This window comes from Carassius gibelio, chromosome A19, assembly GCF_023724105.1.
Source record: "Carassius gibelio isolate Cgi1373 ecotype wild population from Czech Republic chromosome A19, carGib1.2-hapl.c, whole genome shotgun sequence".
Classification (NCBI taxonomy): domain Eukaryota; kingdom Metazoa; phylum Chordata; class Actinopteri; order Cypriniformes; family Cyprinidae; genus Carassius; species Carassius gibelio.
The window spans coordinates 9,639,464-9,663,010 of NC_068389.1; the positions used below are offsets into that span (position 1 = coordinate 9,639,464).

General features: G+C 37.5%; 1 protein-coding gene across 1 annotated transcript; it reads left to right on the forward strand.

Annotated features, from left to right (window-relative positions):
* The first annotated feature begins 354 nt into the window (after positions 1–354).
* Positions 355–19,283, forward strand: LOC127935415 (E3 ubiquitin-protein ligase MYLIP-A-like). The gene is made up of 7 exons (XM_052533248.1): positions 355–625; positions 1,841–2,031; positions 12,131–12,316; positions 14,813–15,010; positions 15,145–15,309; positions 16,474–16,885; positions 18,113–19,283. The coding sequence occupies exons 1-7, from the start codon at positions 539–541 to the stop codon at positions 18,299–18,301; spliced, it is 1,428 nt and encodes a 475-aa protein (XP_052389208.1). The 5' UTR covers positions 355–538; the 3' UTR covers positions 18,302–19,283.
* The last annotated feature ends 4,264 nt before the right edge of the window (positions 19,284–23,547 follow it).

Genomic DNA, 23,547 nt, shown 5'->3' on the forward strand with positions numbered 1-23,547 from the left:
ATATTTGATGTAGTTTCATTTTATTTTATTTTGTTTATTGATTTTTATTTATATTAAAACATAACTATTTAATTAACTATTTAAAGTAGATGTTTTTTTGTTTTATTTTTGATAGATAGATAGATAGATAGATAGATAGATAGATAGATAGATAGATAGATAGATAGATAGATAGATAGATAGATAGAACACAAGCATATTCATGATCAATATAACGCACCTGTAGGGGACGCTAATGGAGTCTACACTCTACAGTATTCACTACTAAGTGAACATGGCAGGCTTTGTGTTGCTGTCAGAGCGTTCGCTGTAGGCTTTGATGCGCCTCGTGTGATTGGCTGTGGGGTAAGTGGGCGTGGTTTGAGCAGCGTTTGTTCATATAGAGCAGGAAGCGCTCGAGCGAAACAGAGAAACAGAGGGCTTGAGGAAATTGAGTGAAGACTGATGTAGGGTGCTTAGAGAGGACGACAGTGAGAGCTGTTTGTAGTGCTTTTTTTCGTAAAGGACGGGTAGACCAAAGACAAAGCACCTCTCCAAAATGCTCTGCCATGTAACTCGACCGGACGCGGTGGTGATGGAGATTGAAGTGGACGCGAAGGCGAACGGAGAGGACTGTCTGAATAAGGTAAGATGATGAATGAAACCAGCCTCGTTGTGAAATATATCTGATTTTTATTATTAAACGTTTTTTGAAGCGTGCATTTTATCCCAACAGCCCTAGATAATTCCTATAGAAAATAAGTACAAATGTTGAAAAAACAAAAACTGTTGCCTGAGCGCGGAAATAAGGAGTTCATATGAAGCACATGGAAACTTAATATCAACATCAATCTGTGAGATCGTTGTTCTCCCGCGGTTATTTAGGGTTAACATTAGTACTCGTATTTAGTATGTTATTAAAGCACTTTTAATCATTTATCGAGAATTTCTTTCGTTAGATCACTCAGACGAATAATCAAATGTTATGCTTTCTAAATAATAACTTTTTATTGTAAGAAAAAAAAAGTTTGCATGATTATTAACCGATACTGCATGCTGTTTAAAAGTTCACGTTATCATGTTCAGAGAAAGAAACATTTGGATAGGCTACTCTGAACAATAGCGCGTGCATGTGTGAAAGCATGCTGGAGGTTACTAAAGTTCATTCGCTTCAGCAGCAGATGTTTGGCCCGTGTGTGCAGATACTACACCTCCAAAATAAATTACAAAGTGAAGTTTTCGACATGATGTACTTTTTAAAAATATTTTAGCGACATCTCAGTTGTCGTATTGTTTGATTTGTACACACGACTTCTTTTATTCTAGCACTAATTTACAGAACTCAGAACTAGAGGAGGTGAATGTTGCGTTCACGAGACGATGTAATGAGGCTTAAATTAGATTGTGTAAGCATGTCATCTCAGGATATTTTCATGAGCTGCACCAACATTATTTCCGCCTATGGCATAGTGCACTAAAGGCGTCATTTGGCCTCACCAGGCTCCAGATTGCCCTTTAAAGGAATCTTCTCTCCTCTGTTACATAACTCAGACTCTGGGGGGAGATCATCGCCTCTCACTCTTGATAAAAAATACAAGTCTAACCCCTTATTTGTTTTTGATGTTGATTTGTGCAAATAAATTTATTATTTGTGCTTAATTATAAAATAAATACGTTTAGATAAGTTTATGAGTAAAGGAATTGTTCATCCACAAATAAGGATGAGTAAATGATTACAGAATTTATGTAAAAAAAAAAAAAAAAAAATTCCAGACTGCTCTTTTCCACACAGTAAAAGTTGATGGGATCAAAGTAAATCGATTCTAATATTTAACATGGTGTGACTCTTTGTTGGTGGCAGGTATGTCGGAAGCTGGGAATCATTGAGGTGGATTACTTTGGGCTGCAGTTTTCTGGCAGTAAAGGAGAGAACCTGTGGCTGAACCTGAGGAACCGAATCTCCCAGCAGATGGAAAACCTCACGCCCTGCAGACTACGGCTCCGGGTGAAGTTCTTCGTGGAGCCTCACCTTATTCTGCAGGAGCAGACGAGGTACGTACACACACGAACATGCGCATTATAAAACTACTATACATGGATATTATTTGAGGAAGTTGTGACTGCGAGCATATCATCATCATCATCGTCTGTGAATAGAGACGTTTTTAAACTTCCGTTTAAATACTGTGAGTAGATTTCAGAAGAAGAACGTCAGGAGGGGGTCGGGGTATGTGTGGGTGTATGAATGTTTTGTGTGATATTAGTGAAAGTGAAGCCATTTCTCCTCCATTCGCTGTGTCTAATGTGAATTCCGTGACCGATTTGAGCTGTAACTTGTTTTTGGGGTGTGCCTGTGTTAAGATATAACTGCAAAAAATCTAGGGCATGTTACATATTAAATATTGATCTAACAATGCTGGTTTTATGAGTGTTCTTTCAGCTTCACATCAGCTGAAGTCATGTGTCTCGGGTGGAGAAAGAGCACTTTGGACAGTAGCATGTAAAGTGTTATTGTTTTTTCTCAGTACAGTGGTTTTGTCCTGTAGTAACCCCGCTCCCTGTGGCTTACTGTAGGTGGTTGTGCTATGAGCGGCAGCAGGAAATGTGATCCCCTGCTCAAAGGCTCCTACCCACAGAGAGTGAGCTGGCAGAGTCATCAACTCATGCTCTTTTATTCACTGTAACTGTAGAGTTTTGTTACTTTTCTTTGTCTGAGACGAATGTGGAGCATATATTAAAGGACACAAGTTTATCATTTACATCAAGTTACATTCAAGTATAGTTAAGCGTAATAAATGTTACAAAGCACATGTTTCGTATACTTTCTTATATTACTCATTTACTGTCATTTACTCACCCTCACGTTGTTTCTAACCATTTTTGGAGATTATTGAGAAAAGGCCATTTCTTGAAATGTCACTTTATCTCGGCTGGAAAGAAAAGAGAAGTAATACAGTTTTGCAACTATGAGTAACATAGTTGAATAGTAACAAGCGACAATGACTTGAATTCTTGTAAAGAATCAGTGTTATTAACTAAAATCATTTTTGTCGAAAGCAATGGTTAAATATTAGATGAAAAGCTTAAACTTTAAAAATATTACATTTGCAGTTAACTGAAATGAGCTTAAATTGAAAAATAAAATTACTAAAATGTAAAACTGCGTAGAAATGTTATAAATAAGGAAAAACGAATATAAGCAATGTCCCGACGTTTACTAAAACCTAAATAAAGTGAAATTACAATGAAAACTGAAAATATAAAATTATAATGGGCTATAATTAAATATAAAAACAATTTTTTTTCTTTTCTTTTTTTTTTTTTTTTTTTTAAATACTATAACAGTATGTAAACAACACTAAATTAACCCTGGTAAGAATTCATATATGTTTTTAAAAAATCAGATATTCGCATTTTAACTATCAAAAGTGCAACTGCTGTATGCTTACTGACAAGGTTGATAAGTGATTCTGTTACTTGAGTCTTGTGGCTTTGAAAATAATATATTTTAAAATTATATTGCGTTCGCCTGTGTACTTTTATTATAAGTGCCAGACCATAAACTCTGTTTATTGTTACATAATTCATTCTTTTTTTTGTGGTCAGGGACATTCTGCTATGCATTCTCTGGATTTCTACTCCTGTACATTATTTCTCAACAATTAAATTCCCCCACCGACGACCCGAACTAAAATTTACAAAATTAAAGCTTTGGAAGAGTTTCTGCATTAACAATTCAGAAATGAAATGAAGCCGTCAGTCAGCTTCCTCCCCAGAGATAAATTGACTGGGTAGTTACAATGCTTGTAATGTAAATTAACTCTGTCAGGATGCTGGTTCCTCATATGTTTATCTCTGACAGAGGGGCAGAGAGAGGTGTTAGCCATATTATTTATTTTTCCCATCTTTTTGCAGTTTCTCTCCTTGTATGATGCTATAAATATTGTCACATGCTCACAAAAAGTTGTGGGTTCAATTCCCAGGGAACACATGCTAGTAATAAAATGTGTAGCCTGAATATACTGTAAGTTACTTTGGATAAAAGCGTCTGAAAAATGCAAATGTGCTTCCGTTTCCTTGAACGTGTCATTTTCTTGGTTTAGATGGTCCTCTGGTGACTTAAGGGGGATTAGCTGGGGTCAGTGACAGATGGCGGAGGGGAAGATTGAAAGACTTTTTGGGGGGTGGGTGGGACTGGTAATTAAAAGTTGCACATGTTGTGACTTCTTGATGCGGGCAGGATGGATGTCATACACCCAGAGTGCCACATGAAATTTTATTCAAGCTGTTAAGGCACCCTGGACGGCCTTCCAAATGGACATGAAAACGGCTTACAGTGTGTGAAAGTATGCAGGCTGACGTGTTAGGAAAATCTGAGATGGCTGGGGTTGAGACTTTGTTTCTCAATCGACATCAAGATGAGATCAAAGCTTTGATCAGGCTGAGATTAAATGTTTGGAAGAGAGAATGTGAGGCACATTGAATAACAATGAACACAGTCGTTGTGCCCTGTATATGGCAGGAGCTGTCCGTGTTCAGAATGGAACATTAACATATTGCTTACTGTACAATTTACACTTAATAATGCCTTTTTATAGAATGTGGGTAGATTCATTAACATTTCATACAGAACTATGCTACGCTGCCACATCACCTCATTGTATTTATTTTTTTATTTCTTTTTTTATCCACCATAAGTGGCATGATCCAGCTATTGCAGAAAAGAGTTTTGTGTAAAAACAGCCTTAGCCAGGAGAATGTGAACAAAGGAATCCAGAAAAAGAAAAAAATATTGTTAGAATTTGGGGGCATTAAGAATTTTTCTTTCCCCTAAATTTTACTATTTAATTTTGAATACATTTAGATGAAATATTATAGAATTTAAATATCTTTAATTTGAAAAGAATTACCTAGTTATCATATAAGCCAGAATTTTAATATTTCTGCATTCCTTTAAAAACACAAGTCTTTTTTGTCGAAGTAAATGGTACAAGATTAATAGACTAATTGGAAATGGTGTTGTCCATAGCAGAATATAGATGGCTGCCTGGCATTTCTGAGTGTAATGCAGGCTGTTGTTGCATGTAAACAGTCCTTTATTGCTCTTTGGCACTGGTGTAGATTTGTGTGTGCACATGCATGCATGATGCGACCTAGCCTCCAGCTACATGGGTCATGCTCCTTAACCTTGTTTGTGCAATAACCTCTGCTCTGCTTCGACACGGCGTTCCACTGCTCATCGCATTGACATGCAGTGAGCTCTGGCCTGTGTTCTCCACACACCATACAAATGCAGCCTAAAGCCACATGGTTTTCCCCACAGAGAATTTGAGTGGAGTCGTGTATGCACATAAAGTCTGTAATTCTCTCTCTCATCTTTCTGTGTCTGGTACTTTTGATGTGATCTTAGAAACTGTGTTACATCCCCGTAAAGCCATTCCAGATAACTCATGAGCACACATTCACATTATGAACAGGTGCAAGAGGGGTTGATTCACTCTTTGCTGGAAGTTACAAAAAAGCACTGACAGAAATCTGATTCAGTACCCGTATGGTATTGGTAATTCCATGGTACTGATCGATTACCATGTTTGTGTATTATGATGTTGCTGTAACATACTTACGTCAACATATAACAGCCTTTACCAGTCATTTTGCTTCTGTGATGTGGTACATTTCTGAGGCAAATGGCTATATAATGAAAAAAAAAGTATTTTTATTTTTTTGTGATAAGTGATAAATATACTTTCTGACTGCCCATAACAAAAAGCAAAACATTTGGTGTGCCTTGACAGATTTTGGGGTCGGAAATGTCAGAATGAGAAAGGGTCGCGCACCGATCCCTGCTGCACCTTAGCTTCAGTTCAGGTCTAGAACTCTGCTCGGGATTTCACCCATTCTCTACTTCCTTTCAATTTAATTCAATATGTGTTTTATTGGAATGACAGTTGTAATGTATTGCCAAAGCACAGTGTTTGCATTGAATCTGGAACAGATGTATATGCAACAAAAACATAGAACAAATCAACATTTTAGAATTCTATGAACCATTTGTAATTCAATGTGGTGTGTTTGTGGGTGCATCACTGATTTGTTGACTCCTCCCTATTTTTGTGACGGGCATCAGTGTATCTTTACTTCCTTTCTATCTCTGTTATGTAAGATGCACTAAACCGTGCACAGGGCTCTGAATGCTGAAGAACCTATTATATAAGACCAAGAGTGGGCCGAATGTAACGTCTTCTGCTCCTGTAGTCCATTATCATGACAGTTCCTCATGTTCATTAGTATAAGTGCATCAGTTACAAACAAGCAAAAGCTCTGACAAAGTATTTGAAATTTTTATCATATATATACACGTCAATAAAAAAATATATATATTTATAATATATAATTGTTTAACTATGTATGTATGGCTGATGTTTTTTATTATTATGTGGGGAGAAAAAAGTAATTAGTGAGTAGTCGGCACTCTGCTATGGTTCCATGCTCATGATTACGCCATAGCTAGTCTTTATGACGTGCAATGCGTGCCAGGCTTGTGTAAAGATGCCCGTTTTGTTTCGGAGGGCTGGAGTGTTTAGCATTCTCATCAGGACTGAAGGATCCTAAAATTATGGAGAATGCACCATTAGCAGAGGCACAGCACACTTTAAATAAGAGAAGGGCTCTTTTAAACATTAATCTGTGCACTGGTTTAGCTTCAGCCCATTGGGAAGAGCAGCGCATAATGTTTATATGATTAGTGCACATACTCTTACCCTGGTCAATTGGTTCTCGTTCAGAAACATGAGAACGTACACCATGCTCTCATACTTGCAACACCTCTGGTTTTCTTTACGCCTGCATATATGCAAAACATGCTGCTGTGATCTCAGGTCTCGTTATCTTCACAGACAGGGCCCTGGGTGTTGTCAGCAGGAACTGGTGAGTGGGTGCTATTCAGGGTCAAAGCAAGCACGAACAGACAACTGCAGAGACAAACCTCTTGCCCTACATCCCATCCTAACAACATGGCCCCCAGCAATCCCAGTAAGCTCCTGATTACCTCCTTACGGCAGGAAGACTGTAGGGCCTTTTGCACCGCTTTAGTTCCAGAACTACATGTACAGTACTAAAATACTGGGACGATTTTTCCCTGACTATTTCCCAGTACCATTAAAAGGGTTGCATTCCGGTTGACCGTGACGTTATTTGTGCGAGGCGTTCAACAACGTTAACACAGAACAACGTTTACAACAGGAGGATGGAGGATGCTGTGATCGAAGCTGTGTTTTTATTGTCTTGCGGGTTTCACAATAATGGACATGGAATGTCAACGTATATGTGTAAAGTGATTAAAAATACGGAAAGAAGGAATCTCCAACGACAACTAGCAGCGCTACATTTGCTACAACTCCCTGCACTTCAGCATCCATATATTTATCATTATACTTGCGAAATAAGTTGACACAATGTTTACAGTGTGTTACACAGCTTTTTAAATCATGGTGAGTGAGGGTGTTTTCAAATGCCTCTGACCAATCAATGTCTACTTACTTACATCGCGGGTAGTACCAGTTGTGCTGGTTGGACCCCGCTCCGGAGTAGGAACTAATCTGGCGGTGCGAAAACACCCAAATGTGGGTAGTTCCACAATTAGTTCTGGTACTATGAAAAGGTTCTGGCGGTTCGAGAATGCCCGTATGATGCATAAGATCTTCCTCCTCCTGAAGCTTCAAATATGGACCACAAAACAGAAGCCTTAGCTTTACGTATAACACGTATTTAATAGTTAAGTAAAACTAAACAGGTGACTGTGTGCCGTTCCTCAGTAAAGTCATATTTCTGCTTCAATGCAAAATTACTTTTATTTCTGAGGCGTGATAATTAACAGGATATGCATTCATATGCAAACCTGAGGTGTGAAATTCTGTTGAAAAATTTAAGGTTAAGTTTTGAGCATGCATCTTGCCCTCTTTCTCTTGATTTAATGGCCATTTTATGAATTAAAGCACTAGACCTCTATTGTCCTATGTGCTTCGATGACAGCAGAACCGGTTTAACCACAAATGTGGATGAACTATAGTAACTTACACCTCTGAGCTCAGTGTGTATTACTCAGAAATGATGTTTGGTTGTCTCCGCATTCAACTTTGTGAGTTTTTCCAGCCTGCGGCATTATAACGCATTTATGTAAAATGCATCACTTACCAGAGGCAGTTGCTCACAATGCATGTCTTTGTTTGAGTACCAATTTTATCTGTATTTACTTGCTTGTTTGGGCGAATGATGATTAACAGTGTGGGTTAGCGAGGAGGCGTTTACCTGTGATGCATGGAGCTGGTGGCAGGGTTTATTAGAGTTCATTGACTGCGAGTAACCCGCACCACATGGGAATGTTATTTGACTAACTCTGAAACCACATTGTTTGAAAGGGCGCCTGCAAAGAATGAAACTCCTGTGCGGATTGGCCACTTTGTTGCTGTCTCCGGGCAGAACCTTTTCATTTCAGCGGAATGGAACAAACCCCCCCCAAACATCTGGCCCCCCAACAATGAATCTGCCTGTAACGGAGAAGAGAAAACAATTAGAAAGGAAATAATTAGTGCGAGCAAAAACAGTGACTTATAAGGTTAGGTGGAGAGAGGACTTGATCTGACAGCGTCACGTTTCCCAGTTTAATTTATTTGTAATAATTGTAATTGCGTTTTTCAATTTCAGTTAAACAGGATGTGAAAGGTTTAAAACGTGTCAAAGTTACTTTGCATAAAGCTTGCGTTAATTTACTGTCTCGCCAACCTTCAGCTCATCTATTTAAACCTTTCAGTGTCTCGCAAAGTGATCATCTGATTTGACGATAAACTTTGTGAACTTTGAGTAACTCATTATTTTCTCCCTCTCTGTCGTGAGATTCGCTTTCCAGCCAAGCATCTGAAAATATTCTTCAGAAAGTGCTTCGCATTTGAAGCCAAAACCTCAACCCCACAAAAGCCCTGCTTCGTAAAGCTCAAGCTCTCAATCACACCATGACCCATTTCTTCTCAGCAGAACGGCACAGGCGTTTTAATTGAATTCTTCCAGTTACACAATCGAATGATCCTGCTGCAAAGTGATTTCTTTGTCTTTTTGTGAAGAACTCAAAGATGATTTACTGAGAAAACATAAGGCCCTCGAAGAAAAGAGTGCAAGATGCAAGTTTAGTTTAGTTTTTATTAGTCCGAAGACATTAGTGGGAAAGTTTCACTTCTCTTGTTGAGGTGTGGCAACAGTACTCGTTTAAAACATCAGGAAATTATGTAGTAAATGGAAATAAGGGGGTGAAGATACAGGCAGTTAATGGACCCAGCACACACATACAGAGTTGAATGGTAGGAAAAACTGACTGCGTTGTGCTCTAGTTTCACTTATCGCACCAGACAAGTGTGGTGCCATTGCTGATGAAGTTACAGACAAACAGGATCATATCTTTCAAACCTCTACACGCACCTTGGCAATATAATCACCATTATCACCACTTTGATAAAAACGCAATCTAATTCGTAGAAAAAAAAGTTATTGTTGTATTATTGTATAACACATAATTATTGTATTTGCAGTACTTTAAGGCTAGGTTTAGGGTTGTGGTAGGTGTAGACGTTAATAAACAATAATTTTACAGTAGCATTTTTCGTTGTCGAATTGTACTACCCACTGTTTTAGTGGTAGGAGGTAGGAAAATCTGACAGCGTAGGACAAATCGACAGAACACCGACATATCTTTTGCTTAAAAGCTGAATAATTCTAAATTAACTCTGTTATTTTACATTTAGTGCAAGATTCAGCTTGTAAGACTCTCATTCTCTCTCTTTGCATGTGTGAGAAACACAGCACTTGAAGCAAAGCGACGGTGAGTCATGCGCATTCAAACTAGAGTTTATGGTGTGTCAAATACAGGTATACAGATCGCTTGACAGAGAGCGAAACTTAAGCATTCAGTCAGAGTGTTCAGTGAGTTAAGATATATCAGTGTTAAACTTGCAATTAGCCTCTTAACACACACATTGGTGATTTAAATACTAAGAATTTATTAGCCAATTAATAACTATTGACATTTAGTTGCATAAGACTCATGATTTACTCTCAGTGTAGAGGTTTGTCTATATAACATGAACGCTTGATCTTGTGCACACACACATTCAGTATTCACTTTCACTTTGCGGGCAGAGCTATGAAGTGAAGTGAGAGTGAGTGGGGCCCATCTGTGGCCCCCAGACCCCCTCTCGTGCCCACTAATCTGATAGCATTGAGAATTTAGACTCAGCTATTCACAGCTGCTAATAGCTGATAAAGTCATGGTACTCTTGGGTTTGTCTCTGACGAGTGGCTGCATCGTGTTTCTAAGATTAGTCTTGTAACGTTCCTGACTGAACCGGCGCTGCTTGTTCGTCCCAGAGTAGCTGGAGTTTGACCGCTAGTAACCTCTCTCTCTCTCTCTCTCTCTCTCTCTCTCTCTCTCTCTGCCGCCTTTGTTTTGCCTGCCAGGTAATTCATCACATGAATCTGATGTCACCGCAGGGAAGTGGCTCGTCAGGCCGGGCGAGACTCCCTTTGTCAAACAGCAAGTCTTGTTTATTTGTCTGCCCTATGAATCCACCTCAATCTTTCATTCTCCGCCATTTTTCTAGTGTCTTTTTTTTCATCCAAAGTCAATGTTTATCAGCCCGGGGCTTTTGTCGGCAACATTGTGCGAACTCATATGCCGGTGTTTGTTTTCCTAAAGAGCCATCGCCTGCGTGCAGAGCAGGAATATCTCCCAGCCTGCTTTTGGTGTTCCCATGCTCCTCTGTTGGCTGGGGGAACAGAGGTACGCTGAGGGGAAACATCAGTTCTGTTTGGTCTCCAAACCTAGTCTCGGGGAACTTGCAAAATTTGACTTGTAGTGGAAATAAGTAGATATTAGGGTATGGGGGACATAAGGGCTTTGGGATATAAGATATACATAAACCTGAAGGAGCCCGAGCTGTTAGTAAAAGACAACTGAGAGTTTAGGGAGTAATTTACCCATGATGCAGTTAAACAGGAAAGAACCACAGGAGCAGATGAACAGCTGATACGGTTCACGAAGCTCCAACTTGTTTGTTCCCTGTTCAAAACGTATGACAGCATGTTTGTGTTATATAACTCGTTCACAGTGAAGACATACAAACTTTTATTTTTTATTTATTTTTTGTAATATATTTTTGTTCTAGTTTTCAACCAAATTTTCCAGTCTCTTCTAACAATCATTTATTTGACTGTTGATGACAAATAATTGTGCTTTGCAAAATATCTTGTTCACCATTATGCTGCAATTTAAATTCTGTTTATCTGTACAGTCAATCGAACAGGAAGTATTCCAACACTTAGTCAAGGTGAAAAACATTCCATTAGAGAGAATCAATCAATAGGAAAAACAAGATAAGTCCATAACAAACCAGAGTTCTCATGGCTGCAAGCCTGGTTTATGTGACTTTAACGTCAAGTTTTATTCTTGGACTTCTCCATTGATCAATCAAAGAACAAATCCAGACAGTCCCACAGACAGCTGAAAAGAGACCGGTTCTCAGTCAAACTCACAGTAAGCCCTACTGAATTACAGCTACGGGGATTTATGTCAGCTTTATGTCAGCAGTGAGTAGTGAGTGTGGTTCTCATGCTTCGTATGAGACGGCATGCTTATCGTTTAATAACACACCGACATGTTCTGCGTTAAGAGCCGCATAACCACAAGGACAACAGATACGAGAGATAAGACCGAGACGGGAGCAAAAGTCAAACCAATTCACACACAACACACCAATGCAGTTGCAAAGTTCTTCTGTTTTGGTTTTTGAAGTGAAAGTGACCATTTGGAATGGAAACCGTCATTTCCGCTTTTCCTTTGACCTTTTGTTATTTTCAATTGATTTTAGGCCATATTTGGTTCTCTCTGTTCCTTTTTTAAAGAGTCAGTTCAACTAAAATGATCTCTATTCATGGATCACACTACAATGCTAGTTGGATCCAGCACATGAGAGCATATGCGAGATGTGCTGGTTCCCAGTGGCCTGTTTCAGTCTGCATGGATCGCTCTCACTGTCCGGTTCTGTGCCACCAGTTTCCACTCGTAATTAACACTCTCGTTTTCTTTTATCTTTCTCTTCTGCTTTAGACACCTGTTTTTTATGCATGTGAAAGAGGATCTGCATCGTGGACATCTGCGGATGTGCTCCGAACAGGCCGAAGAGCTCAGCTCTCTCCTGGCCCAGGCAGAGTTTGGGGACTATAACCAGAACACAGCCAAGTACTGGTACACTGAACTCTGTGCCACAGAGCCCAACCAAGCCATCATCAACAGGTACACAGACTAAATTGTCAATCACAATTATATCAATGACCTTCAACTTCTGTCTGTTTTTTGATCATGCTTTTACAAAAACATTAAGTGAGTTTTCTGGGTTTAATAAGTTAGGTTCAGACAGAAATGACTGAAAGTTGTCACACATCTGCTGTGGTAATCAACATTGTCAAAAATGGTGTCCGAGTTTATCTTTCTTGTATTGAACCTGGGACTTCCCTTTCTAGAGCTGATAATTTAGTTTATCAATTTTATAAATCAATTAGAGAGAATAAAGACTGAGGTCACCTGATGTGGTGCAATATTATTTCATGTATTGTATTGTTCATGTATAATTTGATGAGGAGATTCATAGACTTACTTTAAAGCCAATATGTTTATACATTAAAATCTTTTTTATACACCATTTGAAAGTCTTATGCTAACCAAAAATATTTATTGTAATACATTTCAAAATTTATTCCTGTGATGCAAAACTGATTTTTTTTTTTTTAAACCATTACTCCAGATTCTTCAGAAACATTCTAATATTCGGAAACATTTATTATCAATGTTAAAGAGTTTTTGTGGAACGTGTGCTGCATTTCTTTCAGGATTCTGTGACGGAAAAAGTTCAAAAGAACAACATTTCTTTGAACTATACATTTTTGTAAAACTATAAATGCATCTCTTTGGATCAATTTAATGTCCTTGCAGAAGAAAAGTATTAATTTCTTAAAAAAATATTACTGACCCCAGACTTTTTGAATGGTGGTGTACTTTATCTGATAAAATATAAACTGCAAATGTGAAAGCATGTTGTCATGCAGTGAGTATGAACACATTCCCAACGGTTCACACACGCACACATTAGCGTGCACAGATTTGGGTGGCTAGATTGCATGGCTGATATTAATTCCACTTGGTCACAGTTCTGATTATGAGATGTAAACACATCAGTTACGAACGCAATACAATGTTTAAAATAAAAGTGAAAATAAAAAGCTAAATCTAAATGTATATGTAACTGAAAACCACAAATTGGTATCAAACAAAACTGAAGATCCCACAAATTGCCATCCAGAAGGAGCCACCGATCAATGTACTTTCTCTAGTCTAAAGGTTGTTCTGACCCTCAGATACATTTTTAAACGGGTTGTTTAGGCGATTACTCACTGGACCAAGTCAAGGGAGCTGAGCTGTAATCTGCGCGCTCTTGTGAACATCTTATCCAGAGCCGTGTGGCTGTAAACGAAGCACTCCTAATGCGGTTTGACTAATCACACTGCTCCTTTTATAGAGTCCTCTTCAGACTCTTTGGCTTGTTTGGGTTAGATAACAGAGGACCTAATCAGCTACAATCAAAGAGGATTAATGAAATCTGTCTGTAGTGATTAATCATCACTGTCACAGAATCAAATGAAGACTAATTCCTACAAGAAGAAATCAAAGAGCCTCATACAGGGGAACGTGAAGCCATGGACTTCGGCAGTGATTGACATGTTGTTTTACTTGTTTGTGCACAGTATACTGGCAACTTTACTAGCATTGCCCATGTTAACATTGTCTTTTATAATTATCAAGCAGTCTGTTTTATATGCTGATACTGAAAGCAGATATTGTATTGTCTCCAGTTTAAACCATTAGCCATAATACAAGTAATTATCTCATAACAGTATTTACAATATAATGTATATTATAATGTGGGTTGCACTTTATTTTACAGTACGTGTACTAACATGTACTTATAGTGTACTAACAGTGTATTTATCTAAGAAAGTTCTGGTAATACAAGGTAACTACATGGGGTAGGGTTAGGTTTAGGGGTAGGTTTAGGGTTAGTACCTAGTTATTACATAGTTATTGTAATTACTATAGTAAGTACATAGTATGTACATGAAGAACAGGACTGTAAAATAAAGTGCTACCATAATTTGTTTATTATTATTATTATTATTATTAGTCTGATTTGGCAGATAGTGGAATTGGTTATTTTTTTTATTCTTTTGAATTTAGGATAGTTTAGATTTAATTTTAATATAATTGTAACCCTTAGTTTTACATTTAATTGAACAGTTTCTGTAGTTGTTTGTAGACATGTTCAGTTAAATGCATTCATACACTTTTTAGCCATCATATGTTGCCAGCCATAAACATGATTAGGAATTTTTTGCAGAAAAAGTCACTTATTTTTTATTTATTTTTTCATTGAAATGCCCAAGCAACGTCAAAGTATTTCTGTATAATTGCCTCCCAGAACGGTCTTAACACAACTGCGTTCCCACACACGTTTTATCTGTCTGCTTTTATAAAATAAGAAAATGATTATGTTCTGTTATGGCTTACTGATATGTAGTGCCACTTTATCAGGAAGTGGCAGTTTTGTTCTCTTTGACTCATTGGATGGAAACTGTTCTTATTCGCTAATTTTTATGCGATACTCTTAATTTTGCGCACAAGTTAAATTTGCAACTTTGGAGGGGGACCCAGCTAATGTCTCTCTCGTTCTTTTGGCAGTATCATATCCAAGCACAAGGCTCTGGAGGGTCTGAGCCAGGCGTCGGTGGAGTACCAGGCCCTGCAGCTGGTGTCGTCTCTGGAGCATTATGGGGTGGAGTGGCACTGGGTGCGGGACGCTGAAGGACAGAGGTTGGCTTTCGGAGTGGGACCAGACGGCATCGCGATCTGCCGAGAGGACTTCAGCCTGGTTAACAGGTTAGGCACAGCCTGGAGTGCTCTTGATGGAGTAACTGTCATAAAATCACATCCCAGAATCAGCCGTGTAACATTAAATCAATTTGTGCCATCGCTGCCTTTTAGTAATGCGTCATATTTTCCGTTCATTTCAGGATATCTTATCCTTTAATACAAATTGCCACGCAATCAGGGAAGAGCGTGTACTTGACGATCACCAAGGACACCGGCGACAGTGTGGTCCTGCTGTTCAAGTTGATCAGTAATCGAGCAGCCAGCGGCCTGTATCGGGCCATCACCGAGACACACGCCTTTTACAGGTGAGACGCCATAAAACTCCTCTGTGAGCTGTGATGCATCATTACATTACAAAAAATCTTCTTCTTTTTTTCTTCTTCCTGTTAATGCCTGCATTAACTAACTAATTCCTGCATGCCAGTAACCATTCTGAAATGTATAAATAAAATAAAAAATTCATGAATAAAATCCAATCAATTTAATCAATAATGGATGGATTAATTAATCATCTTTTATTAATGTAGTAGGCGATGAATCGATAAAATCACATATATGGGAAAAAAAGTGCATAAAATCCAGTCAATCAGTCAAGAAATAAAGTCCCATCAATTATACAATTAATGAAAGCAAGCTTCTATTTTAGGACAATTATATTAGTTATGTACTGTTTTGATGAAAATGTAATGTGCTTTTTTCTTTTTTTATTCACAAACTTTTTTTTTTATTATTATTATATTTTTATTAATTATAATTTTTCCAATGCTAATTCTTATAATACGTTAATGTTTAATTGAGGGAAAATGTGCGTATTTGTCATGGAAATGTTACAGTGCCACTGAACATAATTGAATGCTTCTCCTTAAGTGAAATGATTCTTGTTTTTATTATTATTATTATTATTATTATTATTATTATTATTATTATTTTATGATTAAATCGATTACCTGGAACTTGCTGATAAACCGACAATTAAAATGTGGGGTATTTCGTTCGATCTTAGGAGACATTTATTTGTAGCAACGTGTGGCCATTATTCAGTGCACAGATGCACTTCTGAAGTGGCATTTACAGACGGTTTAATGCTGCTCAGATGAGGCATAAATGCATTTACACAGCTATCGCAACTATATACTTTGATACTAAAGAGCTGGCATGGGTAAGAGCTGGCATAATTTAATGTAGCTTTTATACAACCTTGCATCATTACACTGAAGTTTAATCAGACGCAGAGCAATGTTAACTGCTGTGTAAAGACTCTAGACAGCCTTGTGCTCTCTACCCTTGAACTCTTAACAAGCCGCACCATCCTTCATTTCCACATCTACAGCACCTTTCCAGCAGCCCATTATCTCTGATGGATGATGGATGGTTTGAGCTGCTGTGTGGCAAAGATGCCGAGCAGATAATGTGCTAGTGTGTGTGATAATGCAGTCTTGCTCACCGATCGCTCTTGTTTTTGTCTGCAGGTGCGACACGGTAACAAACGCCGTCATGATGCAATACAGCCGTGATTTCAAGGGTCACCTGGCTTCACTTTTCCTCAATGAGAACGTCAACCTGGGCAAGAAGTATGTATTCGACATCCGGCGGACCTCCAAGGAAGTGTACGACTACGCCAGGCGCGCGCTGTATAACGCTGGTATCGTGGACATGATGTCGAGGCCAGGGGAGCGCACCCCGTCGTCCCGATCGCCGTCCCATGACCAGGAGGGGGCGCTGGAATGCGGGGGCTGCCAGCAGAGTCGACTGCTGCAGGAGAAGCTGCAGAAACTGCGGGAGGCGCTGCTGTGCATGCTGTGCTGCGAGGAAGAGATCGACGCTGCCTTCTGCCCCTGCGGTCACATGGTGTGCTGCCATAACTGTGCTGGACAGCTGCAGGTCAGAGAACATTCAGGTTACAGTGGATGTGACCAAACATTGTGTCAAAAATGTCAGGGTGTTAAAAGGGTCTTGATTATAATAATGAAGGAAGTAGCTTGGCATAATCTTTTAGTATTGCTTCCTAAAAATGGATATCTTAGTTTTATTAAAACATATATTTTAAGAAGTCATTTTATCAAATTAAAGTCATGTGGTGCAACCACATGTCAGAATTGAAATTACATCCAATATCAGAAATTGAACATTTTATGATAGATGAGGCTAGTTCAGGTTGCAAAATTCCATGTGATGTGACTCCCCAAAAGCATATTCGAATTTGATATAATAATAATTAATATAATCAATTTATGAGTTCATTTATTTGTAAAAAAAAAAGAAAAAAAAAAAAAGAAAAGAAATCCACATGCAGTGTTTAGTATTTTGTATTGTAGTATTTATTAATAATTAGAATTAGCTTTGATTTTTATACTTTCTAGTATCCATTTTAAAAGCTTTAACTTATTTTTATTACCATTTTAGTATTTCAACAAAATTGCCAAGGCAACATTTCTAAACAATTTTTATACATTTATTTTCATATAATATTTATATTTTGTTATTAAAATTACCGAACCCAGTTTTTAATAGTTTTTATTTATTTATTTATTATGCTTTTTTTTTTAGACGTTTTTAAATTGGGTCTTTCTTAAATTAAAAATATTTATATATTTGCTGGAAATTTAATAAAATGTTTAGACAGGAAATAACTATGTAATAATGCTTAGTTATGTATAATCCAATAAATTAAATACTTCAATTATTTTCTCTTTTAATTTATAATTTTATGGAAACAAACCAAAAGACTTATTCGTAATAAAAGGACAAGTGCAAAATGACTGCACTTTTAAAATCACAAAAATAAGCAAAGCTCTAAATATGTAACGGTCGTTCCAATAAAATGGAAACGCTGCATCATTTCACAGGCCTTACAGACTTGTTTGAGACGTGCTCCTTTAGCACATTTCTTTATTGCACTCGTATTTAAATAACAGAAAACTTGCTGTGCAAATACATCTAGCGTGGTATAAGCAGTAAGCGAAATCTCTTCTGTTGACACTTGTGCTGTAGCACAGCATGTGCCACCCAGCATTGACTGCGACTCACATGACCGTCAGTATCGCAGTATTCCTAGCACGCTACTGTGGTGGATGCAGACTAATGGCGTCTCTTTTTGTCTCTGTACAGTCATGCCCAGTGTGTCGTTCAGAGGTGGAACACGTCCAGCACGTCTACCTCCCTACGTGCACCAGTCTGCTCAACCTGACCATCGGCGGAGGACACAACAGCCCCGAACCCATCCACCGAGGCATGGCCTCCCACACCTGCACTACCAACAACGACTACAACACCACAGAGAAGATCTACCAAAACTGAGCCTGCCCGCCGCTCCTCAAAGAACTGATGTTTTTGAAACCATTGAAGAGCTCTATTAATGTTTGTCTCTTAAATTAACTGTATCAGTTGATCTGATAAATGTACTTGTTTTATTTTATATTCTATACACCGCAGCATGCAGAACGTTTGAACTGATATTTTTGCCTCATAACCTGCACAAATCTGTATGCCGTGAGGAACTAGCTTTTCTTTCCTCAATGTAATTTTACGTTTTGCTTTTAATATGCAGCGTCCACTTTAAGTGTATTTCTTTTGCAGTGGATTTGAGTTTGTTTTAGGTTTGGTTTGAGGTTTTTTTTTTATAGTTTCCATGCCAGTGAAGAGGTATTTATGGCGAGGGGCATGAACCCTCGCAGCACTTTGAGTAGAGAGGAAGTTGTCAAACTACTGATCTTCCATTCAGATGTAGATTCACAGCTTCCATGTGACTGGCAAACTCTGCTTGAGGCCCAGAGGTTTATGCTTTCTAAAGCTTTTATTCCACAGTTATGGTCTAACTGTGATTTGCTTAAAGGGTACTGAATGGTCTGTCAGTGCAATGCTCACCGTTTTAAGAGTTTTTGACCTTTTTATGCTTTGTTGTTGTTGTTTGTTTTTTGTGGAAGATATGGGAGTTTTCTATAGAAAAGCTAAAAAAAAAAATTGACACTGTCACTTTAACAAAGAGTTTCCCGAGTGTATTGTTTCTAGGGGTTTGCCTTAATGTAGCAGCAACACGGTGTGTTTGATATGCATTCTTTTCTTTGCACAGACTATTATTGAGAGATGAAGAGGAGCATTTTCTTTACTGCTGACATCTGCTATCGAACAGTCACAGCAGGGGATATATTTTCAATTTGTACAAGTAGGATTTGTTTCTGTTTGTTTGAAGCAAAAACTATGCTCTGTAAATATAGAAATAACTCTCAATCTTTTATATTTCTTTGAACGAGAGGAATTAATAAAGCTGTTTTTTAACTAACGTTGTGTGTGTGTACGCGTTTGTTAAACAAAGTGTCCTAGTTTCCTGCTTTTGTATTTCTCACTTTAACATGGTAGGGCCTGGAAATATACTAGTAATAAATTTACTTGGGTAAATTTATAAACCGCAAGTTAAGTTATAAAACATGACCTCTGACCCTCCCAAAGCACACAAAGTCTCTGCGAGTCATCAGGCATTAGAGATTTCAGGTTAAACTGATGGTAAGGATCTGATCTTATTAGCAGACGTTATGTCAACAGAAGAAAAGAGTGGAGAGTGTATGTGATCAGTTTAAGATTAACCTGTGGTCTCTGGAATTTATCAACCGTGTCCTCATTTTGGAATTTGAGAGGAATTCCAAATAGACATGACATGGTGTGTTTTTTTTTGTTTTGTTTTTTTTATCTACGTCCATTACATTACATATTACATGTTTACTATTGTCTTTTTTTTTTTTTTTTTTTTTTTTTTTTTAAATCAGCTTTTAATTTCTTCTTCTTTTTTTTAAAGGAATTAATTAAAATAAATTCTTGGAAACTGTCAAATATTTTTGAGCAAAATAACACCATAAAGTCATTTGACCTCATTTGTTATTTAAATTTGAAAATGTTGGTTTTGGTTTTGAACAAATTATAGTCTTTAAACATTAGAATTCAAACAGTATAACCCCAAGAAAAGCATATGGTAGTCATGGTTCAAAGTAAACATTTTTAAGTGTGTGGGTCAAAGACAAAACACCCCTTTTTGTTAGCTGCATCAAATTAGAAAAAGAGATTTTATACTGTATACATAGAAAGCAATTACATGCAAATAGAGAGTATCATTTTATGTTTGAGATAACTTTTGTGAATATAAAATGTCAAGACATGGGTAAAATAACATTCTATTGGTCATCCATCTATGTAAAATTTAAACAACATGTACTAATTAAATATTATAAAACACATTTTGATCATACTAAAGTTTATTATTTTAAATCAGTCATTTAGTCATTATTTTTGCTTCGAAAGATCAAATAAAACAAGACACTAGATTGTTGTTATCATCTTTTTTTATCACTGTATGTGTATAGAGAATTTTTCTTTTCTTTTTCCAAGTTGATCTCTCTTTGTTTGCACAGTTTTGCCTAAGGGAAATTATCTTTGACAAACATGACCTGTGCATACTGGCCACTGCCTAAACACTGACACTGTGCAAATCAGATCCTGCGCCTCATTCAGATTTAAAACATGTAGCAGTGTTTTGGAAGTCAGGTCTGTAAATGTGCCTAACTGCAGCACCTTACCCAAAAAATCAGTGGAATCTGAGTTACATTGAAGAACAGATTTTCAATAATGCAAACAAAACAATTTGCTTGAGACAGTCATGATAAGTTAACGGTGTACTGTTTCATCCTTAATTTATCATGTGTATCTGGTTATGTTTGACTTTAAAAGCATGAATCTAACTCTTAAAGAGATATTATATAAACACAACTGGGCAAATCTGTTTCGTCAAAGTACATTTCCTGAGTTTCGATTGCCATTTACACAGCCTTACAGCGCCATCTAGTGGCAAAGAATACTGTTACTGTCAAAAATGGCCACTGAGACACTGAGAGAAGAGTCTTATTCTAGTACTGAATGTGATATTACAGCGTGAATATATATAATTATATGCTGACACTTGTTGTACTGTACAAGCAGGAGTCTGACTTTCCTCATCTACTAACCCAGTGAACACTATTTCTGCACACTGATTCAAAACTAATAGGTTCTTATAATATATTGCTGGTTTCCTGTTAGACAGCAGGAGACGCCAATGCTCCAAGATCTTAATCACTTCTATGATTTTCGCAAGACAAGTTGTCGTTTCTTAACATTTTGTCTGAATTTAACAATGTGAATCATCATTACACCCCCACAAACAAAGCGCAGTCTGATTCATCTGTGGTTTTACAACCACAAAAATATCACAACCACGGTTTTTATTAAATAAGTCATTTATTTGATAGAAGTTTGATGACCAACTGTGGTTTAATTACAGGTATTTCTGGTCCAGTCTCTTTTTAAAGGGAACTGATTAAACTTCTGTTGGTGACCTCTCTCTCTCTCTCTCTCTCTGCTTAAGCTCAGTGTAATATGGATAGGTTGACACACACACACACACACACACACACACACACAAAAAACATTTGATTCAATAAAGGGGACCTGCAGAGGCTCCATAAACATAAAATGTGCCTGTTTGGACTTGGATTGCCTCTAACCAGACATTTATGCTGGTCTTATCCGCAGTGTTTACAGGAGCAGATCAGCCCAATTACCCTCCTGTAGCTGAGCAGATGCTCTCCCGTTTAGCCAAAGTTCATTATTTTGCCCTCGGTGTGAGAACGGAGTTTGATTTTAGACTATATCGTTGGCAGAAGAAACAGGTCAACAAAGGAGATGTGTAACCTTAAGCCATACCAAAAAAAAAAAAAAAAGATTATCATTTAAAATTATGTAAGGCTTCAAACAATTTTGCCAAAGTTGAGACTTCTCTCTTCCTTATATTATACCACATCTAGAGCTTTTGGTAAAATTTTGGACCAATGAGATTTCGTTTCGGTGCTACATAACACAACGCTGCAGCAATAAGACCCAGTTTTGTAACTTGTCGCAGTTGACACTGAGATAAAAACTCAAATTGACATCGATTGGCTTTTTAAATAATGGTAGGATATTTGAGGCGACATGAGCAACAAAGACCAGAGGGAGCGCAGACAGTGAAGCTCACGTGATCCCGTCCATTGAATCGCCTACAAACAACCAACGGAAGTGAACTGACGTCACCCAGCGATTTAACTGCCTTTCAGAACTAAGACGTTCAAACCGTCACTGGTAAAACCAATAGAAATAATCTAGAGCTGTAAAATTCATTAATTTAGTGCAATTTTGTTAGTCAACAGGTCAAATAAATGTGCGAAACTTCCGATTAACCGCCATAGTACTAGATAAACAACAAAGTGCAGTAAACGGTCAAACTATTTGCACAACAAACCGCGTGTTTAAGAGTGTGGTATTAAAAAAAAAAAATACCAGTTTGGAATATTAAGTAACATAGCAAACTATTTTGTACAGGTGAAATAAACTGGAAGTTTGAAATAAACAAGAAATTTATGAAACTTGGTTGTGCACATAAGTTTTATGCACATTTTTAGAATTTATGCTCCTCTTGGCAGCATTTTTAGCTACTTTCTTCATCCGAATACTGTAGCTACTTGCCTACTATATAATAGGTAAAAAACAGTATGCAAAATAAGTAGTATGTCTTCTGAGGAGATTTATAAGTGTGCATCCGAGGGACACTTTATTGTCCCATGAGTTGTGAATAGCAGTGAAGCGGTGCAACTATGGGTAGGGTTGCCAATATTGGTCACGTGACAAACTTAATGCAAGTATGTAATTACTTTAATAAAAGTGGACGCAACCAGAGTTTTAAAAGGTGTTACAGTTACAGCCAAGAGGCTATATGCATGTGAATTATGAGCTCCTGGAGATGAAATATAAGAAAGCATCCTCTGTCCGGGTCCAGTGTGAAAGACGGTCGGGAGAGATGATGGATTTGTCACTGGCCTGATTGAGCCAATGCTGGGTCATCACGAAAGTTGATCAAATATTGAAATAAATAATTCATTTACTCATCATATAAGCATCTTTTTTGCAAGTTCTAAAAAAGTTACTTTTTGTTTTAACTATTAAACTATTTCCCATCATCATTTAAGGTCTATACTAATTGTGATTACGTGTAACTAATTTAAGCAAATAAGTGCATCTGGTTTTTGTGAAGGTTTTTGAGAACTTGTTACATAGTTTTCTCGCTTCAGCTGATAAGAGAGCTACTTTAACAGGCAATTTGTATCAAAGTCTTAGCTTAAGTGATACACATATTCAGCTCTCGCACTGATTGCCAAAGAAAGGTTTTCTCTGCAGGTGGTGGGTATTTGTTTCTGCTGTTTTACAAGTGAATGCTAAACCGTGTCTATATGAGACGTATTTTCTTCTGCATTTCAGTGTGAAAGAAAAATGGATAAGACATGACTTAGCAATGTGTTGTAAGTGGAATTTATTTTGTAATTAAGACTCCACCAAAAAAAAAAAAAAGGATGTTGCTAGTTTTAAGATATTATATATCTGGTTGTGATTTGAAATTGAGATTATGGGTATTGTTTGACATGTCCTTTAACTGCAAACGTGCTTGGAAGAGAGAGCTAAAGCTATGATATTACCTTCCAGACAATTTC